The 21736-nt window shown below is 36.2% G+C and overlaps 1 protein-coding gene across 5 annotated transcripts in view; it reads left to right on the top strand.

Annotated features, from left to right (window-relative positions):
* CAMK4 (calcium/calmodulin dependent protein kinase IV) overlaps positions 1-21736 on the top strand; it is a 235822-nt gene that overhangs the window by 98857 nt on the left and 115229 nt on the right. For 4 of the 5 annotated variants that reach the window (XM_008518812.2, XM_070571306.1, XM_070571305.1 and 1 more), the window contains one exon: positions 21104-21182. The exons of the other annotated variant lie outside the window; for it this stretch is intronic. In XM_008518812.2, coding sequence (XP_008517034.1) covers positions 21104-21182 — 79 coding nt within the window. The remainder of the gene's footprint in view (positions 1-21103; positions 21183-21736) is intronic. 5 annotated transcript variants of the gene reach the window in all.

Here is a 21736-nt window from a genome sequence, read left to right as displayed (position 1 = left end):
GAAATAAATTGACATGAGACAGATTAACAGGAGAAAAACAAACAAAAGTTTAGTAACAGGTATACGTGAGAGAAATCCAGGAAAACTGAGTGACTCACCAAAATTGAAGCCTTCATCTTAAATACCATCCTCAGCTAAAGACGAAAGGAGATGTTGGGGGTGGGGAGAGTCAGGGACTTCAAAGGGAAGGAAAGCAATTCACAGGTAGGTGAAAAGGAGAAAACATTTGAAAAACAATTGTTTGGCCATACAGAAACAGAAGAACCCAGAGGGAAGCCCAACAAAAAGGCTTTTCTAGGTTCCCTCTTGTCTGCCACCTACTTCATGTTATGCTAAGGTAATAGCTCACTTCCTGAGATGTTTTTGTAATCTGTATTCTTTTAGGCAGTTAAGAGGGAGGTAACAAGAACAACTGAGTCATTTGTTTCTTAAAAATAATCAGCCTAAAATAATCCTCATGTTAAAGAGACACATTTTTGTGTGGCAAACTTTGTTCCCCGTTAGTATATTCTATGATGTTCACACAATGACGAAATCAACTAAGAGTGCATCTCTCAGAATGTATCCTTGTCGTTGAGCAATGGATGTCTGTATATAGCTCCATATGGCTATTTTTGTTCAAGACAATTTGTTTCCTGATAAACATTTTATTATTTTGTTTTATGCTAGATAAGCCGGGAAATTCTTCCATACTTTATTTGAAGTGAATATGCCTTTGGTGACTTTTGCCCAAAGTTCTGTAGGGGAGGAGGACATTTCCTCTCCCAAAATGTGGGTTCGTCTGGCCGGAGAACGAATTAAATTCACATGAGACAGAATAGCAAGAGAAAATTAAACAAAGCTTTATGAGGAACCATGGCCCGGGGCCTTTCTTCCCGAAGGAAGAAAGGGCACCGAAGAAGTGGGGTACACATAGTGGTTATATACCCCCAAACAGGGTGTTTCACATGTGATTGAAATGTCCCTCCCACAATAGTCACAAGATTGCCCCGTCAGCACAGGGCTTCATGGACACAGCAGGTAGTGGTCTGCTATCTGGGTGGGCGTAGCAGGAGGCAAGTGGATTGTCTGGAGCTGGGCGGTCACAGGTGAGTGCAGCAATCAGTTCCTAGCCTAAGGAAAGATGCTTAATCCTTAAGAAATGCCAGCATTGGGAGGGGGAGGGAAGTCAGTTACAGGAGATTACCAGACTAGCACAATAAAATGCAGATTTTAAGTCCTTGCCTTTGGTATTGATTAAGAGTTTCTAGAGAGAAGGTCATCGCCTTTCTTCTTCCTGGTACAGAGTGGGGGGGTGGGGGAGGGGCACCTTTACAGATAGAGATTTACCTTACAAATGTAAATGTGTCCTAACAAAGGGCAAGTTCCACTCCTCAGAGCCTCCTTCCCTGTCCCAGTTTATCAAAAGCAATCAGCCTCAAATAATCCTGATGCCAAAGAGACATATCTTGGGGTGGCCAATTCCAGGTCCCCACAGTTCTTTAAGAAAAAAACTTAATTGAAAGATTTTATTTCTTCCTCAAAATTAGTAGTCAAAGGGAAAGGTCACTGTTTGCACAGACAATTAGAAACTTTTACTAGCATTAGATTTTCAATTGATTAGGGAGAGAAATAGTGAGCTACTTTAATTTTATGTACTATTTGTCTTGTGCAATTTAATGACTATTGATTTGTTCAGATTAATTTGAAATGTTAACATTGTAGGTGGTGAGCAGAACAGGGACACTTATTACTGATGTGTCTGTGTCTCTCTGACTAGATTAGTCTTCAGTTGGGATTCTGAAATCAGGTACAGTAAAGGAAAAAAGAAGGAAATTAGAATTCATTTAACTCCATTTATGTGCCTGGCTCTGTGCTAGGGCCTTTTTCGTATAAGATATTTAATTAAGCCTCATGACAACCTTTATCGTTGAGGATTATGATCTCTATTCTTTACACATGAAGAAACTCTTCACCTCATTCTTATCTCTTTTACTCTAATTCTTAAACCCACTAATCCTTTTCCCCCAAGGTGCAGGAGGTGCTAAATAAGTGGTAGCTGGGGAAAAAAATGATTTTCTGTTTGATGATGTTTAGACAAATTCTACCATGTTTTGTTAAAAAGACTCATTCTCAGTTTTTCCCAGTCTGCAGCCAGTGGCAGCTTCTTCTGCTGGATAATTTTGATTGCCACCTGAATGACTGCAAAGGGCTGAATGCTGTAGCCAGAATCCTTTTTGTCTGTGTAAATTACATATGCTTTACTGCTTTCTTTGGGGGCAGAGGATTAGGATTAAAGTTAAAGAGGGCACAAAGGAGTTTATCATTTTGTTTGGCTCATTAGGAGATAATTAGATGCCATTTCTAATTAATGCAGGAAGCTGGATAGACCACCACATTTTAGCCATTAAAGATTGCATTTTAGGGCAACTCAAATTACTTTGTGACCCTAAGTAAACATTACCAATAATAAAGAGGAGATTAACATTCTCCCAGGAGATTTCCAACCATTTCTAATCACATCAGTCTCCTGGCATGTGACCTAATACTTTAATCCCTTTTTCCCAATCTCTCTTGCCATTCCCACTCCACAGGAACAGAGCAGGAGATGTCACCGGTCCCCTCGGGAAGCTGAAGCGTCAGCTCAGTTCCTTTTCTTTGGCCAGCCTTTGTGGTTTCAGTTTGGAGTATTTGGTGACCATCACTGTCCCACTTAACTGTTCTCAACCGTTCAGTCCCACCCCACAGACATTTGCCCAGGAGGCCCAATGTGATATTTGGAAACACACTTTGAGTTGTAACCTCCTTTTCCTTGACTTTTTCTTTGAAGATTAAGACATGGAGAAGGCTTTTTCATTTACCTCTGAGCCTCTGATAGAAGTCAAGTGATTGATCTTCCTCCAGCTCTGAGGGCTAGACCCTTAGCTTTAAATGGATGCTGAAGTAAGAGCACGAAAATGCACAGAGGAGCCGCTTCTACGGTCATAGTTAGTGTCATGTTCAACCAGAGAACTCCATCATTTGTTTAAATTGCTTGTTTTAAAAAATAGTTTTCTTAGGTTACATTATGGTTATATTATTACAGGAAAAAAGGTTTCAGAGCCTGTAGTGTCTCAGTGCTTTACCGGCGTTGATAAATCACTAGGAACAAAGAATCTATAATTTCAATTAATATTACATTTTCAGGGATAGGAATAGCAATATTCTAATCTGTTTCATAGCTATTTAAATGCTCCCTGGAAAGCCGAATGAGAACAAAGACCAGAACAAAAACTGAAGACAGTTTTCCTCCACTCCAAAAATTGAGTCGTTTTTGTGATTTGATCCTGACGTGTTTTGTGTTTTGAGAATCAAGAACACATAGGAGTTCATTTTGAAATTTCTAGCTGGTTTAAGTTTGTTTCCTTTGCTTTTGACCCAAAGGTAAAACAGGAAAATTACTGAAGAGACGGTAAAATAAAACTCTTCCCATAGGAGAGGAAATCCGGCCAAAGACAAGGGCTCAGAATTGAGCAACTCAAGCTTCCCTGTTTATGAACTCTGTATCAGCAAGAAGGAATAAATAGTGCCTATTCATGCATTTGATAAGATATGCTAGGAGAATTTCTACCCAGAAACTAGGGGGGCTTGTGAACCTGGGGGCCAGGCTGACACAGGGACTGGACATGCCAGAAAATGAACGTAGAATTTCAGAGTTACGGTACACAGTGTTTTGAAACAGTTTGGGTTAGTTTCAAAGCATCCATTAATTTTGTGCTTAGGTAGATCTCTTTGGTGGACTCTTGTTTCAAGAGATATGTTATTGTTAACTTCCCAGAGTACACAGTTGGTCTAAAATTATGGTAAGGTCTGTCGTTGTAAGAAAGAATTTGGATTTTTGTAGGGCAGTAAGCAATACTCATTTGTTTCAAGGTTGGTCTTGTAGGACGTGTTTTATAATATGTGTTAAGTAAATGAAAAAGAATCATGTGCATCAACCAATATGTTTGTGACACAAATTTGTATCTATTTTATGTTTTGGAGTCTACAAAATGTTTGAACTCATGTGATTCTACAATGACCATGAGTGGAATAGGGCAGGTGTGATTAGGCTGCTTTTGTAGATGAGCAATCTGAGGGTCATGGAGGCCAAATGATGTGCCTCTGGTCAGGCTGGCTCCATGAGCATGTGAGCTGGGTTCACACAGGATCCTGCACTCAGAAGAGCTCTACACTTGGTTTGATGCTTTGCTGTCACCATTTTGAAATTCTTAATAATTGTTGAACAAGGTGTATTGTCTGAATGCAAATTTATATTTTCTTTTCAAATACATCCAGAATCCTAACACCAGTGGAATAATATGTAAGGAAGCATAAAAAGTATTGAAAGGATATCTTTTAGTAGAGGATATGAAGATAGGTTGCTAAGAAAGAAGGGCAGATTTGTCCTACATGCAGAGAGAACTGGAGCACTTGATTCAGTTTTCACAAGTTATTTCATCCCTTCAAACCCTAGCTTTTCATTTATGGCAGGAAGATAACTGTAAATAGTAACAGTTGGTTTATGTAAGAATATTTCTTAATTTAGTAAATGCATTAGGAGGAAGTACATTATTTGTCTATGACACAAAATCGCTTGCTAAGTCATAGCCTGAAAGAAAGTGATCAAGGCTTCCATATTGGGATTTAAAGTTGAGAAAGTATACAGCTAGCTGCCTTCACAGTTCTATGACCCACATGGCTGCGCATAATCCTGTGCCAGGCTGAGAAGTTGTCAGATAGTAAAGTCCCAAATATGGTTCCTGTTTTCTGGGATGAGCAAGCGAGGCTCATTGAATACTGTTTATGGAGCGTAAAACTCTTCTAAGGTTGATTGCCTTGACATAACTTAAATAACAGTTATTTTATTCCCATATGAACTTTATTACCTGAGGGGAAGGGGGAAGAAGACATTATGTTTTTTGTGGGAAAAAAATCCCCCCAAAATTGGAGCTACCAAGCTCTGCTATTAGTCAGAACCAATTCAACTAGGACAACATTGTCCAGAAGGGCAGTGTCACTTCTAATTGAAAGATTGACTTTTAAATTGTTGTGAAATGTCACTAATGGAACAAATCATCTGGCATTAATGAAGGAAACACATGCTACCATTAACAAAGAGAGAGGGGGCTGTGATCTGGTGGAAACAAACACAAATATCTGAAAAAGGAAATATGGCAATAATGTAGGTGACACTTTTAAATCCTAAATGGATTAGAAATCATATGAATTTATCAGTTTTCTCATGGTAAACACTGTAGCTAAAGATGGGAAACAGTAACTAGGTGTAAGTGGACTTTTGGTTGCATTTTTATTTTCCTTCTTTTATAACAATATTCCTCTTCCTCCTTCCCTTTTTTCTTTCATCCCTTTCCTTCCCTTTTTCTTTCCCTCCCTCCTTTCATATAGGATTTAAGGTGTTGTTGTGAGAAATAATACAGAATAAAGAGTTATTCATTCCATTCCTTTAAATTATCCAAGTCGATATTGCAGGTCTACTATATGAAGGACACTGGCTGGTCACAGATCTTCATCCTCAAGTCACATTGGGAGGACACATGCACACAATTAATTATAATGCACAGCAATGTGTACTAAGTTCTGTAATGGTGAGGATAGAGAAGACATAGTGATTAATTTATCAGTTGAAAAAGTATTGAGGTTTCATGACCTCTCCAGATAGACAGCCACAAGAGATTGTGTGTCCTAGTGAGAAATCTTGAGACACGGAGCAGAGATTTGAGTCTGGTCTCAGCTCTACCTGTTATGAATTATGTCTTTTTGAGCAAGAAACTAACTTCCCAAACTGTAGTATCTTTATTGACTATGAAGCATAATCCTTACCTTGCTTCTTTGCTAGACTGCTGTGAATATCATGTCAGATTATTCAATTCAATACATAAAATATTTCTTGAACTCCAACTGTACATGCCAGACTCTGTGCAGGCACCAGGGCAGCATGCTTAAAGACTCAGTGTATTTGGTATTGCTATATACAAAAGGGAGGGCAAGAGGAGGTAAGACCAGAAAATAGGAGAGCAAGATCGTAAATGGTCTCACACGACATGCTAAGGAAACTGAATCCTTCTCACGGTCATGGGGATAGTGAGTATAGGGGAGACACATGGTCAAATTTCTATTCTAGAAAGATGTTGCTACTAGAGTAGAGGAGGACTGAAGGGAAGTGAGACTAGAGGCCTGGAACCTATGTAAGAGGCTATGTCATTGGGAATGGAAATTATGAAGAGGTTGAAATTGATTTGTAACCTAAAAAGCGTTCTACTGGTGTGTGGTACTATTCATATATGATATTATCATTTTTAATTGATGTTAAAATGCACAATCTTACCCTTTTTTTTAAACATCTTTCTAATCAAGATGCATCTTTCAGTCTGTGGGATGTCATAGTTTAATGGTAGCAGCTTTTCGTTTTTTTAGTGAACATATCATAATGATGCCTCTTAAAATTGATGGTGTCTTTGATGCAGTGAAATGGAATAATAATCATGGACTTCTAGCCACTGAACTGAATTTTAAAGCAGAGAAGTAGAATAAGTTATAGGAATTGATAATCCCACCTACATCTCTAGAAGGGAGCCTTTAGACATTTGTCTGCTTTGATTACCAGCTGTACCTGCTTCCTGAATGTTCTTTAGATCGGGGAGGCAAATGTGTATGCCATAGGAGCTAGGAGGTGATGTAAATGCATAAAGCTGGGAAGCGGACCACAAGCCCTCTCTAAAATTAGGCAGTTGCTACTCAGGTCATACCAACTACTTTTGGACACACATTAAAATTAGTGTCGCCAGACTCGAGAGAAGTTGGAAATCTGAATTTGTTGATGAAATCTCTCACTATTTAAATGTTGGCAAGACATTCAACATTTTAAATAACCTTGTGCAAGCCAAACAAAACACATCTGTTTGCTAAATAAGCTACCAGCTTTGCTCTTCTAAGTCTCTTGTTGAAGAGTGATCATACTGATTTCTAATTCTTACAGTTTCGTAATATTAAATGCTAGACATTGCTGAATGCCAGTGACAAGACTAAGTCACAGCTGGGAGAGATGAAATCTCTTCCTTGTCTGTATCAGCCATCTGGTACAGCTCTCAGCCACATGAATCCTTTAGAAGCAGCAGTAGGGGTAGTCTCAAGGCCTGTGATCTAAAATGGGTTAGCTATTTGTCCTCAAATATGTCTATTTGATCATCTAGTCAACAGAAAAAATTCTTGGGCACAGTGTTTTGATATAATAAAATTACATCTCATGTCTCAAAATTCCTTTCTTCTTCAGAAACTATAACAGAAATTGTTGATGTTTAAAAAGCTGCCTGGAATGCCAAACGGGAATTTCTTAATTCTACCCTTATAGATTTATCATTTGCTAATCTCCCTCAATCACAGGCTTTGTCAACATTTTTAATGTACTATTAATAAATGCCTAAAGAGTAAACCTTGTTTTTCTCTTTTGCAACAATAACGTCTGATTCAAACTCAATAAAGCGGTAAAAATTAAGACTGAGAAATGAGTTCTGCTCTGGCAATGATGGAGTAACAGGTACTACACTTGCCCTTCTTCCATAAATTACCTGAACATAATGAATGAGACAGTTGTTTTCAGGCACCGAACAATGGGCAGTACAGGGCTGTGTTCACTGAAAGAAGGGAAATGCAGTGTGAGTACCACATTCACTTTGGCTTTCTAACTGGGAATGTGTATGGTGAGACTTTATGAGGTTAAGCAGGAGCAACTGTGGAGGGGCTCAAAGCTGACAGATAACAGAGAGAAGATAGGCAGATACTATTAAAAAACATTGAATCTCTGAGCAAGCCAAGGTGAAGAGATGTCATTGAATGTCATTGAATACGTCACATGTTTGGTTGAGACTTCAAAAAGGTTACACCTTAAGAGTAAAGACCACACCCTAGAGCAAGAGTCGTAATGTAGGACCAAGAACAAAACCAAAATAGTTTTGCTTTAACCACAAATAAAACCAAACTTGACAGGATCAAAAAGATTTGTCAGCAGTTTAACTGCCTGCCACTAAAATAAGTCAACTGGCTTTAAAAGAAGATAATATAATCCAGATTCCCTAGTGTGTGTCATTTCAAAATGTCTATCAGACAATCAAAAAAACACTAAACATTGAAATAAGCAGGAAATTGGACCCATAATCAAGGGGGGAAAAAGCCAATGAAATAGACTTGGAGATGACCCAGATATTGAAATTAGCAGCTGAGGGGTGTAAAACAACTATAGTAAAATATATTCAAGAACACAAAGCAAAATATGAGCATAGTGAGTAAATATAAAGGGGTGTCTCAGCACAGAAATGGGCACTATAAAAAAAAGCCTAATGAGGGGCTGGCCTCGTGGCCGAGAGGTTAAGTTCGCGCGCTCCGCTGCAGGTGGCCCAGTGTTTCGTTGGTTCGAATCCTGGGCGTGGACATGGCACTGCTCATCAAGCCACGCTGAGGAAGCATACCACATGCCACAACTAGAAGGACCCACAACAAAGAATATACAACTATGTACTGGGGGGCTTTGGGGAGAAAAAGGAAAAAATAAAATCTTTAAAAAAAATTTTTTTTTTAAATTTAAAAAAAAAGTCTAATGAAAATTTTAGAATTCAAAAGTACGTTGTATGAAATTAAAAATTCATAGGCTTACTAGTGGAGGCTTCAGAAGAAAGAGTCAGTGAACTTGAAGACAAATCAATAGAAAGTATTCAGTTGGAAGAATAGAGAGGAAAGCAACTGGTAAAAAGGAAGGGAGCCTCAATAACTTGTGGGATAACATCAGGAAGGCTACTGTACATGTCATGTGTCCTAGAGGGAGAGAAGAGAAAGAATTGGGCAGAAAAAAAATGTTTAAAGAAATAATAGGCAAACATTTTCCAAATTTGGTGAAGAATATTGCAGATTCAAGAAGCTTATTGAACAGCAAGCATACTAAATGAAAAGAAAACCAAACCTAGGTATATAATCAAAAGCCAGAAACTGAAGATAAAGAAAAAGTCTTTAAAGCAACCAAAGAAAGTATGATATATACAGGAAACAATGATATGAATGATGGTTAATGCCTCATCAGAAAGAATGGAGACCAGATGACAGTGGAACAGCTTTAAAGTTCTGAAGAAAACTTTTCAGCCCAGAATTTTGTGTCTGGTGAAAATATCTCTCAAAAGTGAGAGTAAGATAAAGACATTTTAAAATAAATGAGCACTGAAAATCTATTGTTGGCACACATGAACCATAAGCAATGCTAAGGGAAGTTCTCTGGGTTGAAGGAAAATAATACCAGATAGAAATTCAGATTTATAGGAAGGAATGAAGACAAATGAAAATAGAAAAAGGTGGGTAATATAAGAGACTCTTTTTCATTCTTCCTTTAATATCTTTTAAAACAACTAACCACCTGAAGCAAAATAAAATCATTGTAAAAGTAAAATACTTGACAACAATAGTACAAAGGATAGGGGAGGAAAGGAAGATGGTAAATGGAATTAAGTTACAGTTATCATAAATTAAATATATATACTGTAATCCTGAGAACAACCATTAACAGAATAAAACAATGAGGTGTACCTTAAAGGCCAAGAGAGAAGATAAAATAAAATACGGAAAATACTAAAAACTTCAATTAATCAAAGAGATAACAGGAAAGTGTAGAAAAAGAAATGAACAAATGAAACAAAAAACAAATAGCAATATGGATGACTTAAACCTAACTATATCACTAATAACATTAAATTTTAATGAACTAAACACTCTTATTAAAAGGGGAAAAAAAGTCTGATTAAAAAATGGGCAAACTGAACAGACGTTTTTTCAAAGAAGACATTCAGGTGACCCACAGGTACATGAAAAGGTGCTCAATATCAATCACTAATCATCAGGGAAATGGAAATCTAAACCACAGTGAGATGTTACCTCACACCTGTTAGAATAACTATTCTCAAGAAGACAAGAGATAAGTGTTGGTGAGGCTGTGGCGAAAAGAGAATCTTGTGCACTGTTGGTGGGAATGTAAATTGGTGCAGCCACTGTGGAAAACAGTATGGAGGTTTCTCAAAAACTTAAAAATGTAATTACCATATAATCTAGCAATTACACTTCTGGGTAAATCAGGATCTCAAAGAAATACTCACATTGCAGCATTATTGGCAATAGTCAGAATGTGGAAACAACCTAAGTGTCTATCAGCAGATGAATGAATAAAGAAAATGTGGTATGTGTATATATATCAGTCATGGGAAGAAGGACATCCTGTCATTTTCAACAACATGGATAGACCTTGAAGGCATTATGCTAAATGAAATAAATCAGGCAGAGAAAGACAAATACTGTATGATATCACTTATATGTGCAATCCAAAAGAAGCCAAACTCATAGAAATGGAGAGTAAAATGGTGAGGCTGGAGAGTGAGGGAAGTGGGAAGATGTTGGTCAAAGGGTACAAACTCCCAGCTATAAGATGAGTAAGTTTTGAGGGTCTAATGTACAGTATGGTGATTATAGTTGACAATATTGTATTATATACTTGAAAGTGGCTAAGAAATAGTAATTATGTGAGGTGATGGTGGTGTTAATTAATGCTACTGTGGTAATCATTTGCAATAGGTAAGTGTATTAAATCAACATGTATACCTTAAACTTACACAATGTTACATGTCAATTATACCTCAATAGAGCTGGAAAAAATAAATTATGTAAATAGTATGCAAAAACAATAGTACATAATGCATAGTGATATTAATAAGCTTATGTCAAGGTGTGAAAGTTGGATCAGATGGATGCATGTTAAATATATTATAGTAGATGGTATGGAATAGAAGAGAATGGAACTGGGAATGGAGGATAAAGGTGAAAAACCCTAACTGTCCTTATAATATATATATGTTGTATGTATAAATAGTTGAGTGGGAATTCAATTTTGTGTGGGCTGCATGTGTGTGGACATACCCTTTCAAAGAGAAAAGAAAAATAATAATCAAAGTCTTCACAAGAAGTTTGATTAATTGATACTAATGGCTAACATATGAGGCATCAAATATTTAGAAGGAAACAGAGGGAAGGACTGATAAGAGTACTAAAGCTCTTTATATCCACAGTTTTTACTGTTGTATCACTTTGTGATTGAGAACAAATACTTAGGGCATCCTGATAATTTGTTTATTTTTTGTGGTAGCTAAAATTCAGCATTTGGGTTCAAAAGCTTCTTGAGCTCTTACTTTATCTTAGGAAAGGGGTTTTGTTAAATTCTTGAAACAAAAAGGGGCCAGTCGTTACAGAGATCCAGGCACTAAGAGCAAAGTCACAGTTAAGTGCTGTCAGGCAATGGCTGAAAGAAATTGTTCACCAGGCAAACAGAGTTGTGAGAAACTGGAGGCACACCAAGTAGAAAAGATAATAGCTTATGGATTGAGTAGGTGATCAGAGTTGACTAGGTAAGTGCTTGTCAATCTAAGTCTTGAAGAAGGGAGTACAGGTCAGGAATTAGACATAAAAGACAGTGGATATAGAGGAAGTAGACATAAGGGTGAAACAACAAATACGGATCTGTCAGGGAGACAGCCCCAAGTAGGAGGGCATGGTATGACCCTGATACTGAAATGGGGTGCCTGCCTTTGGCTTTGCAGGATTTAGCAAATAAACAAATCAGAGAAGGGAGAGGGTAGCTATGGACAGACTCTGAACCCAAGCTTATTGAAACAATGGGCTTGAGCACTTCTTAAGATCTGGGATTCAATATCCTTCCTTGACATGATATTTTTGAGATTTGCTTTAGAACTGCAATATTTAACTGACTTGGAAAACCTCCAGGTTTAATAACAACTTTCTAAATTCTAAAGGTTAGCTGTTCTTCAAGTTGTAGATTGAAAATGCCAAATCAGTAATCAAATCATTTCAGCAGTTATTCTCCTGTTCTTTGTTAGTTAAGGTTCAGATTTCTTTTGTCTTTGGTGACCAAAGAATATCTTGAAACACTCAAGTATTGAAGAGCATTGAGGAGTTGCAGGCTGACAAAGATGGAGAATAAAACAATGAAAAACTGTCACAGGAATGGGGCAAGATGTATGCTGACATTAAACACTTAGAGACTTTGCCTTCTTTGTGCCCCTGTTCCTGAATATGACTCTACTTTTCACCCCCAAGAAGAATCAATTTTGAGGTTATAACCAGTCGTCTTTAATAGTTCATCTAATCTAAGAAGAATCGATCAAAGGAGAAAGCTTGTTAAATAATAGCAAGTCAATCATGTAGAAGAAATACGTGATATGTAGAAGGGCACATTATGTTTTCAACATATGATTGACAGTTCTTATAAATCACAGCTTTGCTTCTAAACCTTTTCATAATGAGCATTAGGAGGATCTTTCCTGCAAGCACAAACACACATTGAAAGTAAAAAAAAAACTTAAAAATCAAAGGGAAAAACAATCAGAAGAACAAGAAATAAATGCATTGAAATGTTTAAAAATGATTAATAGTTAGACGTAACTATATTCTTTAGCCAAGCACCTTCAACATTAGAAAAAGATAACAAGATTCTGTGGTTCCATTTCAAGACAATTTCCATTTAAAAAAAAAAGTGAAACTCTTTTATGAGGCCTAATACCTTTAGCAAAGACAATTTCACATAGTTATGAAGCATATCATTGCAGAGACACAGCTGGAACCAAGAAATGGGGTAGTCAGCAGTCTCTCCAGACTTGTGTGTTTTAAGAAACTTCTTATCTGGAGTTCTCATGTATTTCTTGTAGGTTTAATGCTAAGGGAAGCCAAGCTTTATTGCCTCAGTGCAAACAATCACAAATGTCCCTCTAGGTCCTCCCCAAGAAAGCCAATCTCTGATTTATAATCTCCCTTAACAGGAGAATGTCCATGATGCTAAATTACCTTAACATTGTGCAATCTCATCCTAATGCCTTAAAACATTGATGTGAATCCAGACTTCTGATTTCCTGCTTCCATTTCAAATCAGATTTGATCTCTACCTAGCCCTTTGAATGTATTTGGGTTTCTGTCTCTCAGTTGGTGGTTGGACAGTTATGTCAATGTGTTTGGATTTCTTTTGGGAGGAAAAAATAAAATTAAACCAATCTCTCTTTCTTTAAAACAAGAAAGGAAAGGAAAGGCAACATTATGAAAAAAAGAAACGTAAAAATCTTGTGCTATAAGAGAGATGAAAAAAATTTTTAGTAGTTGTTCCTTAAGTGCTGAGCATGAGGAGCAGCTAAAGATGAACTATAAGATAAAAAAACACTTTTTTTATACTAAATATTCCTACATGTGGTAGCAAAGGACTCTACACTTGAAATGTCTTCAGGCAAAATAAATATTATATCTGGAGCTTTCCCCCCATATCCATAAGTTTGGCATACAGTGCCAGGTACTAACATCGAGTGCTCTTTTGTTTTTTTCTCTTCCCAAAGCCCCAGTACCTGGTTGTATATTCTAGTTCTTCCATGAGAGCCACCACCACAGCATGGCCACTGACAGATGCGTGGCATGGTTCTGCGCCTGGGAACCAGGCTGAGCCACCTCAGTGGAGCGCACCAAACTTTAACCGCTAGGCCATGAGGGATGGCTCAACATCGAATGCTTCTTAACAGCTTTACTGGGGCAATAATGTGTGTATATATAGGAAATAGTATATGCATAATACTGCAGTTATCATGTACACATACTGTACATGATTTTACAAACACATTACAGGTTTGACTATTTTCTCTTATTTCTCTCAATGAAACATGGTAGTCTACACTTTTAACTTTTTGCCTTATTTTTAAATTACCAACCACTTTAGACGAGGTGAGAACTAAAGAAATGACTCTTCCAAAATTTCTGTTAAAGAAAACCAACGTGAAAGTAGCAGTCAGACTCAAACTCTGAAAGAGTATTGATTTTCTTTCTCATCGAAATCATAGCAGAAAAAATTCTAACTGGAATAATTTCTATATTCCTTGGCCTTTTTGTCAAAGAGTATGTTACAAATTAATACACATGAGTAGTGAGGCTTTTTCTTTTTGGTTGAATCACTCCATGAATATAATATCTTCTAATCTACAATCTTCTTCCTTCTTTTGAGTCTCAGGTAATTTTACGGCGATTCTCTCTTTATATAACCTATTTTGCAATGAGAGTACAACACTGTAACAAACTGTTGTCATTATAAAAATTTAACTGTTAATGTGAAAAATAATTTTTATTTTTAGTAACATACTGAAAATGATTCCTTTCTAAAATTATACTTACACACTTTAAGCCAATCATTTAATTTCAGCAAAGACTATAGATTATAGAATTATATTTTTGAAAGATTAATGAAATGCTATTTTCCTATAAATTTATTTGGACTGTTCTATTCTTTTAACTTACTCTTTCTATCCTTTAAGAAGTCATTTCTAAGATTGTAACCATATGATATGATGTCGGCTAACTTTATTGTGGTAATCATTTTGCAGTATATACATATATCAAATCACTATGTTGTACCACTTAAACTTACACAATGTTATATGTCAATTATATCTCAATAAAGCTGGAAAAAATTAAAAGGTCTGTTAATATTAGTAAGTCCACTACTTAGCAAAATAAAATTGGACTTTCTTAATAGATTCCTCATAGACAAAAGATAAAAAATTAAAATAAATGAAAAATAGTTATTTCTAGCATACTTGTGTCCTGAGTTTGATCAATCAGGAATATATTTTGTTAAAAAAACTTTCTAAGCTTTTGCTAAGACAACGATTTACATGTTGAAATTATTGATAGGTTAACTTAATGTGATGAGGAAATTAAGGAATGGATGCTATTTAATATGTTTTCTTTTATATGAATTCTTGAGTAATATTAATGTTTTAATTGGTATAAAAATTAAAATTAGATTTTTAGTTTTTTTCAACACTTGCACATCACTTTTCCTTATATTTCTTTTCTTTCTTTTTTTTTCCTGTTTAAAAAAAAATTCGCTGGTTACCATGAAATGAAAATAGAGTGAGTTGAATGTTTAGGGTACATTTTGGTAATGTGGTTTTTAATCTTACCTTTGAACGATATGGTTTTCTTGGAAAGATTTTCTTTGCTGCACTTTTCTAAAGGTATAATTTATATACAGTAAATTTCACCTATTTTATTGTACAATTCTACCTCTTTTGACAAACGTATATAGTTGTGTAAACACCACCACAATCAAGATATAGAACAATTCCATTATCCTAAAACTTCCCCTCTACTCAATTGTAGTCAACTTACAGCCCCCATCTCCGATCCCCCAGCAGCCTCTGATCTATTTTCTGTCTCTATAACTTGGTGCTTGCAAGAATATTATATGAATGGAGTCATACAGTACCTAGGCTTTCGAACCCAGCTTCTTTCTTAGGATATTATATTAGAGAATCATCCATATTGTTGTGTGTACCCTAATTCATTCCTTTTTATTTCTGGGTAGTATTCCCCTGTATGGAAGTGTCACAGATTGTTCATCCATTTTTCAGTTGAGGGATATTGGAGTTGTTTGCAGTTTTTGCTGGTTGCTCATAAGCTGCTATAAAGATCCGTGTTCAAGTTTTGAGTGAACATAGCTTTCATCTCACTTGAGTAGATACCTAGGAGGGAGATGAATGAATTGTACGGTATACTTAGTTTTATAGGAAACTGCTAAGCTGTTTTCCAAAGTGGGTGTAGCATTTTGCATTCCTACCAGCAGTGTATGAGTGTTACTCTGCATCCTTGCTGGCTCATGATGTTGTCTCTCTTTTTTTAAGATGTTCCAATAAGTGTGTAGTTGCATCTTATTGTGGTTTTAATTTGCAATTCCCTAATGACTGATGATGTTGAGCCTCTTTCCTTGTGCTTATTTTCCATCCATATATTTTCTTGGTGAAGTATATGTTTAAAACTTTTGCCTATTTTTTAAATACATTGTTTTCTTTGAAATTCTAAACACGTCTGTTTTTTTTTCCAAATTATTTTATTGAGGTCATAATGGTTTATAGCATTGTGTAGTTTCAGGTGTACATTATTGTTTTTCAGTTTCTGTATAGACTGCATTGGGCTCACCACCGATAGTCTAATTTTAGCCATCACCTTTACCCCTTTTGTCCACTCACCAACCCCCTTCCCCTCTAATAATCACTAATCTGTTCACTTTATTCATGTGTTTGTTCATCTTCCACATATGAGTAGAATCATGTGGTGTTTGTCTTTCTCTGTCTGGCTTATTTCACTTAACATCATACCCTCAAGGTCCATCCATGTTATTGCAAATGGGACAATTTTGTCGTTTTTATGGCCGAGTAGTATTCCATTGTATATATATACCACATCTTCTTTATTCATTCATCAGTTGATGGGCAGTTGGGTTGCTTCCACATCTTGGCTACTGTGAATAGCAGTGCAATGAACATAGGGGTGCATAAATCTATTTGAACTGTTGCTTTTTTAGTTCTTTTGATAAATACCCAGGAGTGGGAAAGCTGGATCGTATGGTATTTCTATTTTTAATTTTATGAGAAATCTCCATACTGTTTTCCGTAATGGCTGCACCAGTTTGCATTCCCACCTGCGGTGTATGAGGGTTCCCTTTTCTCCACATCCTCTCCAACATTTGTTATTTTTTGTCTTGGTAATTATAGCCATTCTGACAGGTGTAAGGTGATATCTCATTGTTTTGATTTGCATTTCCCTAATAATTAGTGATATCGGACATCTTTTCGTGTGCCTCTTGGCCATCTGTATATCTTCTTTGGAAAAATATCTGTTCAAATCCTCTGCCCATCTTTTGATTGGGTTGTTTGTTTTTTTGTTGTTCAATTGTATGAGATCTTTATGTATTGGGGGAATTAACGCCCTGTCAGAAAAATTTGCCAATATTTTCTCCCAGTTGGTGGGTTGTCTTTTCATTTTGTTCCTGGTTTCCTTTGTCTTGCAGAAGTTCTTTAGTCTGACGTAGTCCATTTGTTTATTTTTTCTTTTGTTTCCTTTGCATGACTAAATACGGTATTCCAAAAGATGCTGCTAAGACCAAAGTCAAAGAGTGTACTGCCTGTATTTTCTTATAGGAGTTTCATGATTTTAAGTCTTACATTCAAGACTTTAATCCATTTTGTGTTAATTTTTGCACATGGTGTAAGGTAATGATCTACTTTCATTCTTTTGCATGTGGCTGTCTAGTTTTCCCAACACCATTTATTGAAGAGACTTTCCTTTCTCCATTGTGTGTTCTTGGCTCTCTTGCCGTAAATTAGCTGTCCATAGAGATGTGGGTTTATTTCTGGGCTCTTGATTCTGTTCCATTGTTCTATGTGTCTGTTTTTGTGCCAGTACCATGCTGTTTTGATTACTATAGCTTTGTAATATATTTTGAAGTCAGGGATTGTGATGCCTCCAGGTTTGTTCTTTTTTCTCAGAACTACCTTGGCTATTTGGGGTCTTTCGTTCTTCCATATAAGTTTTAGGGTTCTTTGTTCTATTTCCATGAAGAATGTCATTGGGATTCTGATTGGGATCGCATTGAATCTGCAGATTGCTTTTGGTAAATGGACATTTTAATTATGTTTGTTCTTCCAATCCACGAGCATGGAATATTTTTCCATTTCTTTATATCTTCTTTAATTTCTTTCAATAATGTCTTACAGTTTTCAGTGTATAGGTCTTTCACCTCCTTGGTTAAATTTATTCCTAGATATTTTATTCTTTTTGTTGAGATTGTAAATGGGATTGTATTCTTGACTTCTCTTTCTAATAGTTTATTATTAGTGTATAGAAATGCAACTTATTTTTGTAAGTAGGTTTTGTATCCTGCAACTTTGCTGTAGTTATTGGTTATTTCTAGTAGTTTTCTGGTTTATCCTTTGGGGTTTTCTGTATATAGAATCATATTATCTTCAAACAGTTATCTGCAAAAAAAAAAAATGTGAGTTTCACTTCTTCCTTTCCAATTTGGATACCTTTAATTTCTTTTTCTTGCCTAACTGCTCTGGCCAAAACCTCCAGCTGTGGGTTTGTCGTATATGGCCTGTATTATGTTGAGATACTTTCCTTCTATACCTGTTTTATTGAGAGATTTTATCATAAATGAATGTTGGATCTTGTCAAATGCTGTCTTTGCATCTATTGAGACGATTATGTGATTTTGAGTCCTCATTTTTCAACACAAGTTCTTTGTCAAGTACATGATTTGTAAATATTTTCTCCCTGTCTGTGACTATCTGAGAATAAACATTCTTAATTTAAATGGAGTCCAATTTATTTATTTGTTTTTTAATTTATTGTGTTTTTGGTTTTGTATGTAAAAAATCATTCCTAACTGAAGGTCACAAAACTTTCTTCTGTGTTTTTTTAAAAAAGTTTTAGAGTTCTAAGTTTTACATTTACATCTATGATTCATTTTAAGTATTTTTTTTGTATTGAGTGTAAAGTATTAATAAAGATTTTTATTTTTATTTTGCATATGGGTGTCTAATATTACAGGACTATTTTTAGTTGGAAAGACCACCTATCCTTTCTCCACTGAATTGCCTTTTTATTTTGTCAGAAACCAGTTGGCCATATATCTGTGAGACTGTTTCTGGATTCTTTTTTCTGTTTCCCCCCAGCTCTATGTTTGTTGCTGCTCCAATATCACTCTCTTGATTACTGCAGCTTTGTAGTTAGTCTAGAAGTCCTGTATGGAGTCCTCTGACTTTGAAGAGAATGTGTATTCTGCTGGTTTTGTATGGAGTTTTCTCTAAATGTCAGTTAGGTCAATTTAGTTGATAGCTCTTCATGTTTTCTATATCCTCAGTCACAATTTGTCACCTTTTTTTATCAGTTCTGAGAGGGATTGTTGAAGTCTCCAACTATATTTGTGAATTTGTCTATTTCTCTTTTCAGTTCTCTCAGTTTTGCTTCATGTATTTTGAAGTGCCGTTGTTAGATGTATACACCTTACATTTACATTTTGTTATGTCATTTTGAGAAATCAAACCCTTCGTGTTTAAGTAATGTCCCTCTTTATCCTTGCTCTGAAGTCTAGTTGACCTGGTATTAATATAGCCATTCTTGTTTTCTTTTGATTAGTGTTTGCATAGTATCTCTTTTCTATCATTTTATTTTTAACCTATTTATGCTTTGTATTTAAAATGGGCTTCTTGTACACAGCGTATAGTTTGGCCTTCATTTTTCAATCCAATCTAATGATCTTTATTTCTTTTTTCTTTAAAGATTGGCACCTGTGCTAACATCTGTTGCCAATCTTTTTTTTTCTTCTCCCTAAAGCCCCCTGGTACAAAGTTGTGTATTCTAGTTATGAGAGCCTCTGGTGGTGCTGTATGGGACACCGCCTCAACATGACCTGATGGGCAGTGCCATGTCTGCACCCAGGATCCAAACTGGCAAAACCCAAGGCTGCCGAAGTGGAGCACGCAAACTTAACTACTCGGCCACATGATTGGCACCTGATCTTTATTTTTAGTTGATGTGTTTATAAAGTTTACATTTAATGTAATTATTAATATGATTGGATTAAAATCTACCATATTGTTAGCTTTTATTTTTAATCTCTTACTTTGTTTTTTCTCCCTTTCATTTCATTTTTGATTTTTCTGTTTTAGCTCTGTTATTGATTTATTATTAATTTTTCTTTTAAAAATTATTTTATTCATAACGTAAGCCCTAGGTTACACAGTATACATCTTTAATTAATCAGAGTCTACCTTTAAATAATATCATACTACTTAACATAGTATGAGGACTTAACACTGTTCTTCCAATTTATTCCTCATAATCTTTGTGTTTTTGTTGTCACACGTTTTATTTCTACATATGCTATAAGCATTGCTAGTATTTTTACTTTAGGTAATTGTCTTTTAGAGCAATTAAAAATAAGGAGAGATGAATTTTATGTTTACTTCCATTTATTCTGTTTCTAGAACCCCTTATTTTTTTACATATATGTTGTATTTTACCAAAGTTTTAAAAAATATGTTGAAAATTTTTTTTTATTAGCATCTACAACACCAGTCCCTGACTCCTCTTGGCTCTGTTGAAAATTTGTTGTGCTTAGACAGCTGGGAATATGTTTGATTTGTATAATTCTTTTATGCTCACTTAGAATTTCAGAACCAAAAGCCTGAATATATCATATGAGGTCCTTTGGCTTAATCTTCAAAGTCTGACAGATTTACTTCAAGTGATCCTATTTTAAGATGTATCTGAAGTTCTCCTTTTGAGGCTGAAACAAGCCTGCTTGGTCTATGAGTCTCTTCATCTGTCTCCTTCTCTTACTCTTGCTCTCATGGGTGGAGAGGGAGTAACAGGACCAGCCTGTCCTGCTTTTTAATATTCTCCTTTAGTATCCTCACACATAGATGAAGATAGTTATTGAGTCTTTTCTTACCATTCTCCTTTACAGGTAAAAAAACATTCTGTACTTCTCCAAGTTTTTTATGGAGGGATAGCTCTCCTTTTTCACTATATCTTTAAGCATTTGTATAGTATTTCCCCCTGAATGTTTCATGTAATTATTTTTGTTAGTGCATGTGTAAATAAGTGGTAGCAGTATTCACCAGGATGAAGGAACCAGAGTCTCGAAGGGGCCAACAACGGCTCTGGGAGAATGCCTGGGCTTCAAATGAAGTGTTGTAAATTCTCAAGGGTCCCCAGTACCCTTGCCAATTGGTGGATACTGTTCTGACCCTTATAGCTGAGTGCTAAACTTAAACCCTCTCTCTGAAGCCATATGCCTTCTTTTACTCCAGATATATACCCTTAGGAAAGCTCAGGGATTCTGAAATTAGGTTCGTGTGCTCCAAAAGCTATGTTCATCCAAGGACCTGGTTTATTCCAGAGCCACTGAATGCAAGAGCCCTAGATTTGTTACTTACATCAGGGTGGGGCAGGAAGAAAAGAGCAGATGGGAAAACCCAGAATTTTTCTGAGCAAGCTATATTCAGTTGCAAGAGAAAAAGTACTCTTGACATTTGGGCAAGTCCTGCAGTAGAACTTATAAACACTTGTCAGTTATGAGGGGCACTGCAAGAGATACTTATTTTCAAGCTTTCCCTTTTATTTCATGTCCAGAGCATAACATTTTCTTTTTGTCTTTTTCCCCCTCAAGGGGTGCTACATCCATTGTGTACAGATGCAAACAGAAGGGGACCCAGAAGCCTTATGCTCTCAAAGTGTTAAAGAAAACAGTAAGTTTATTTCATTATATAATAGCATCTCTAAGGGATCTGTGACCTGGAGGAGCCCTGATTCAAAGGACAAAGGGACCAGAGAGCTGCCATGTGCAGTGAACTCATTTGAATCTTGATTGTGAAAGTGCAATCAAGTGGGTTGCGTCTGATGGAAACTGTGTGCCTGAAAGCGACTGGATCTCAGATCGGATGAGGTTGTGGGGAGAAGTATGGAAAGGAAAACATGCAGAGCTGGCAGGTAAACCTGGGTTTGTACGCCAGTCATGCTTTTGGCTATACAAATATGCCTAGATTTTCCAGTGATGGGTTTGCTTCAGTAAAGGCCAGCTGGGCAAGTGCTGATGTTTCTAGGACTGAACCTGCCATCTAAGAAGTTTGTGTTGGAACAAGAAGGAAGGATCGTGTTTTGAGATTTCTTCTTTTTGCCCTATACTTATAGGAGAGGTGAGGGGACAAAAATTACTTAGGCTTATCTGCAATGAGCAAGAAATGCAGCAGGTGAAATTTCTAAATACAAAGGTATTTAGAGCCCAAGGTAATACTCACGGCAC

The sequence above is a fragment of the Equus przewalskii genome, chromosome 13 (assembly GCF_037783145.1).
Source record: "Equus przewalskii isolate Varuska chromosome 13, EquPr2, whole genome shotgun sequence".
Lineage (NCBI taxonomy): Eukaryota > Metazoa > Chordata > Mammalia > Perissodactyla > Equidae > Equus > Equus przewalskii.
Note: the sequence above shows the minus strand (reverse complement) of the source record. Positions and strands in the feature narration are given on the sequence as shown.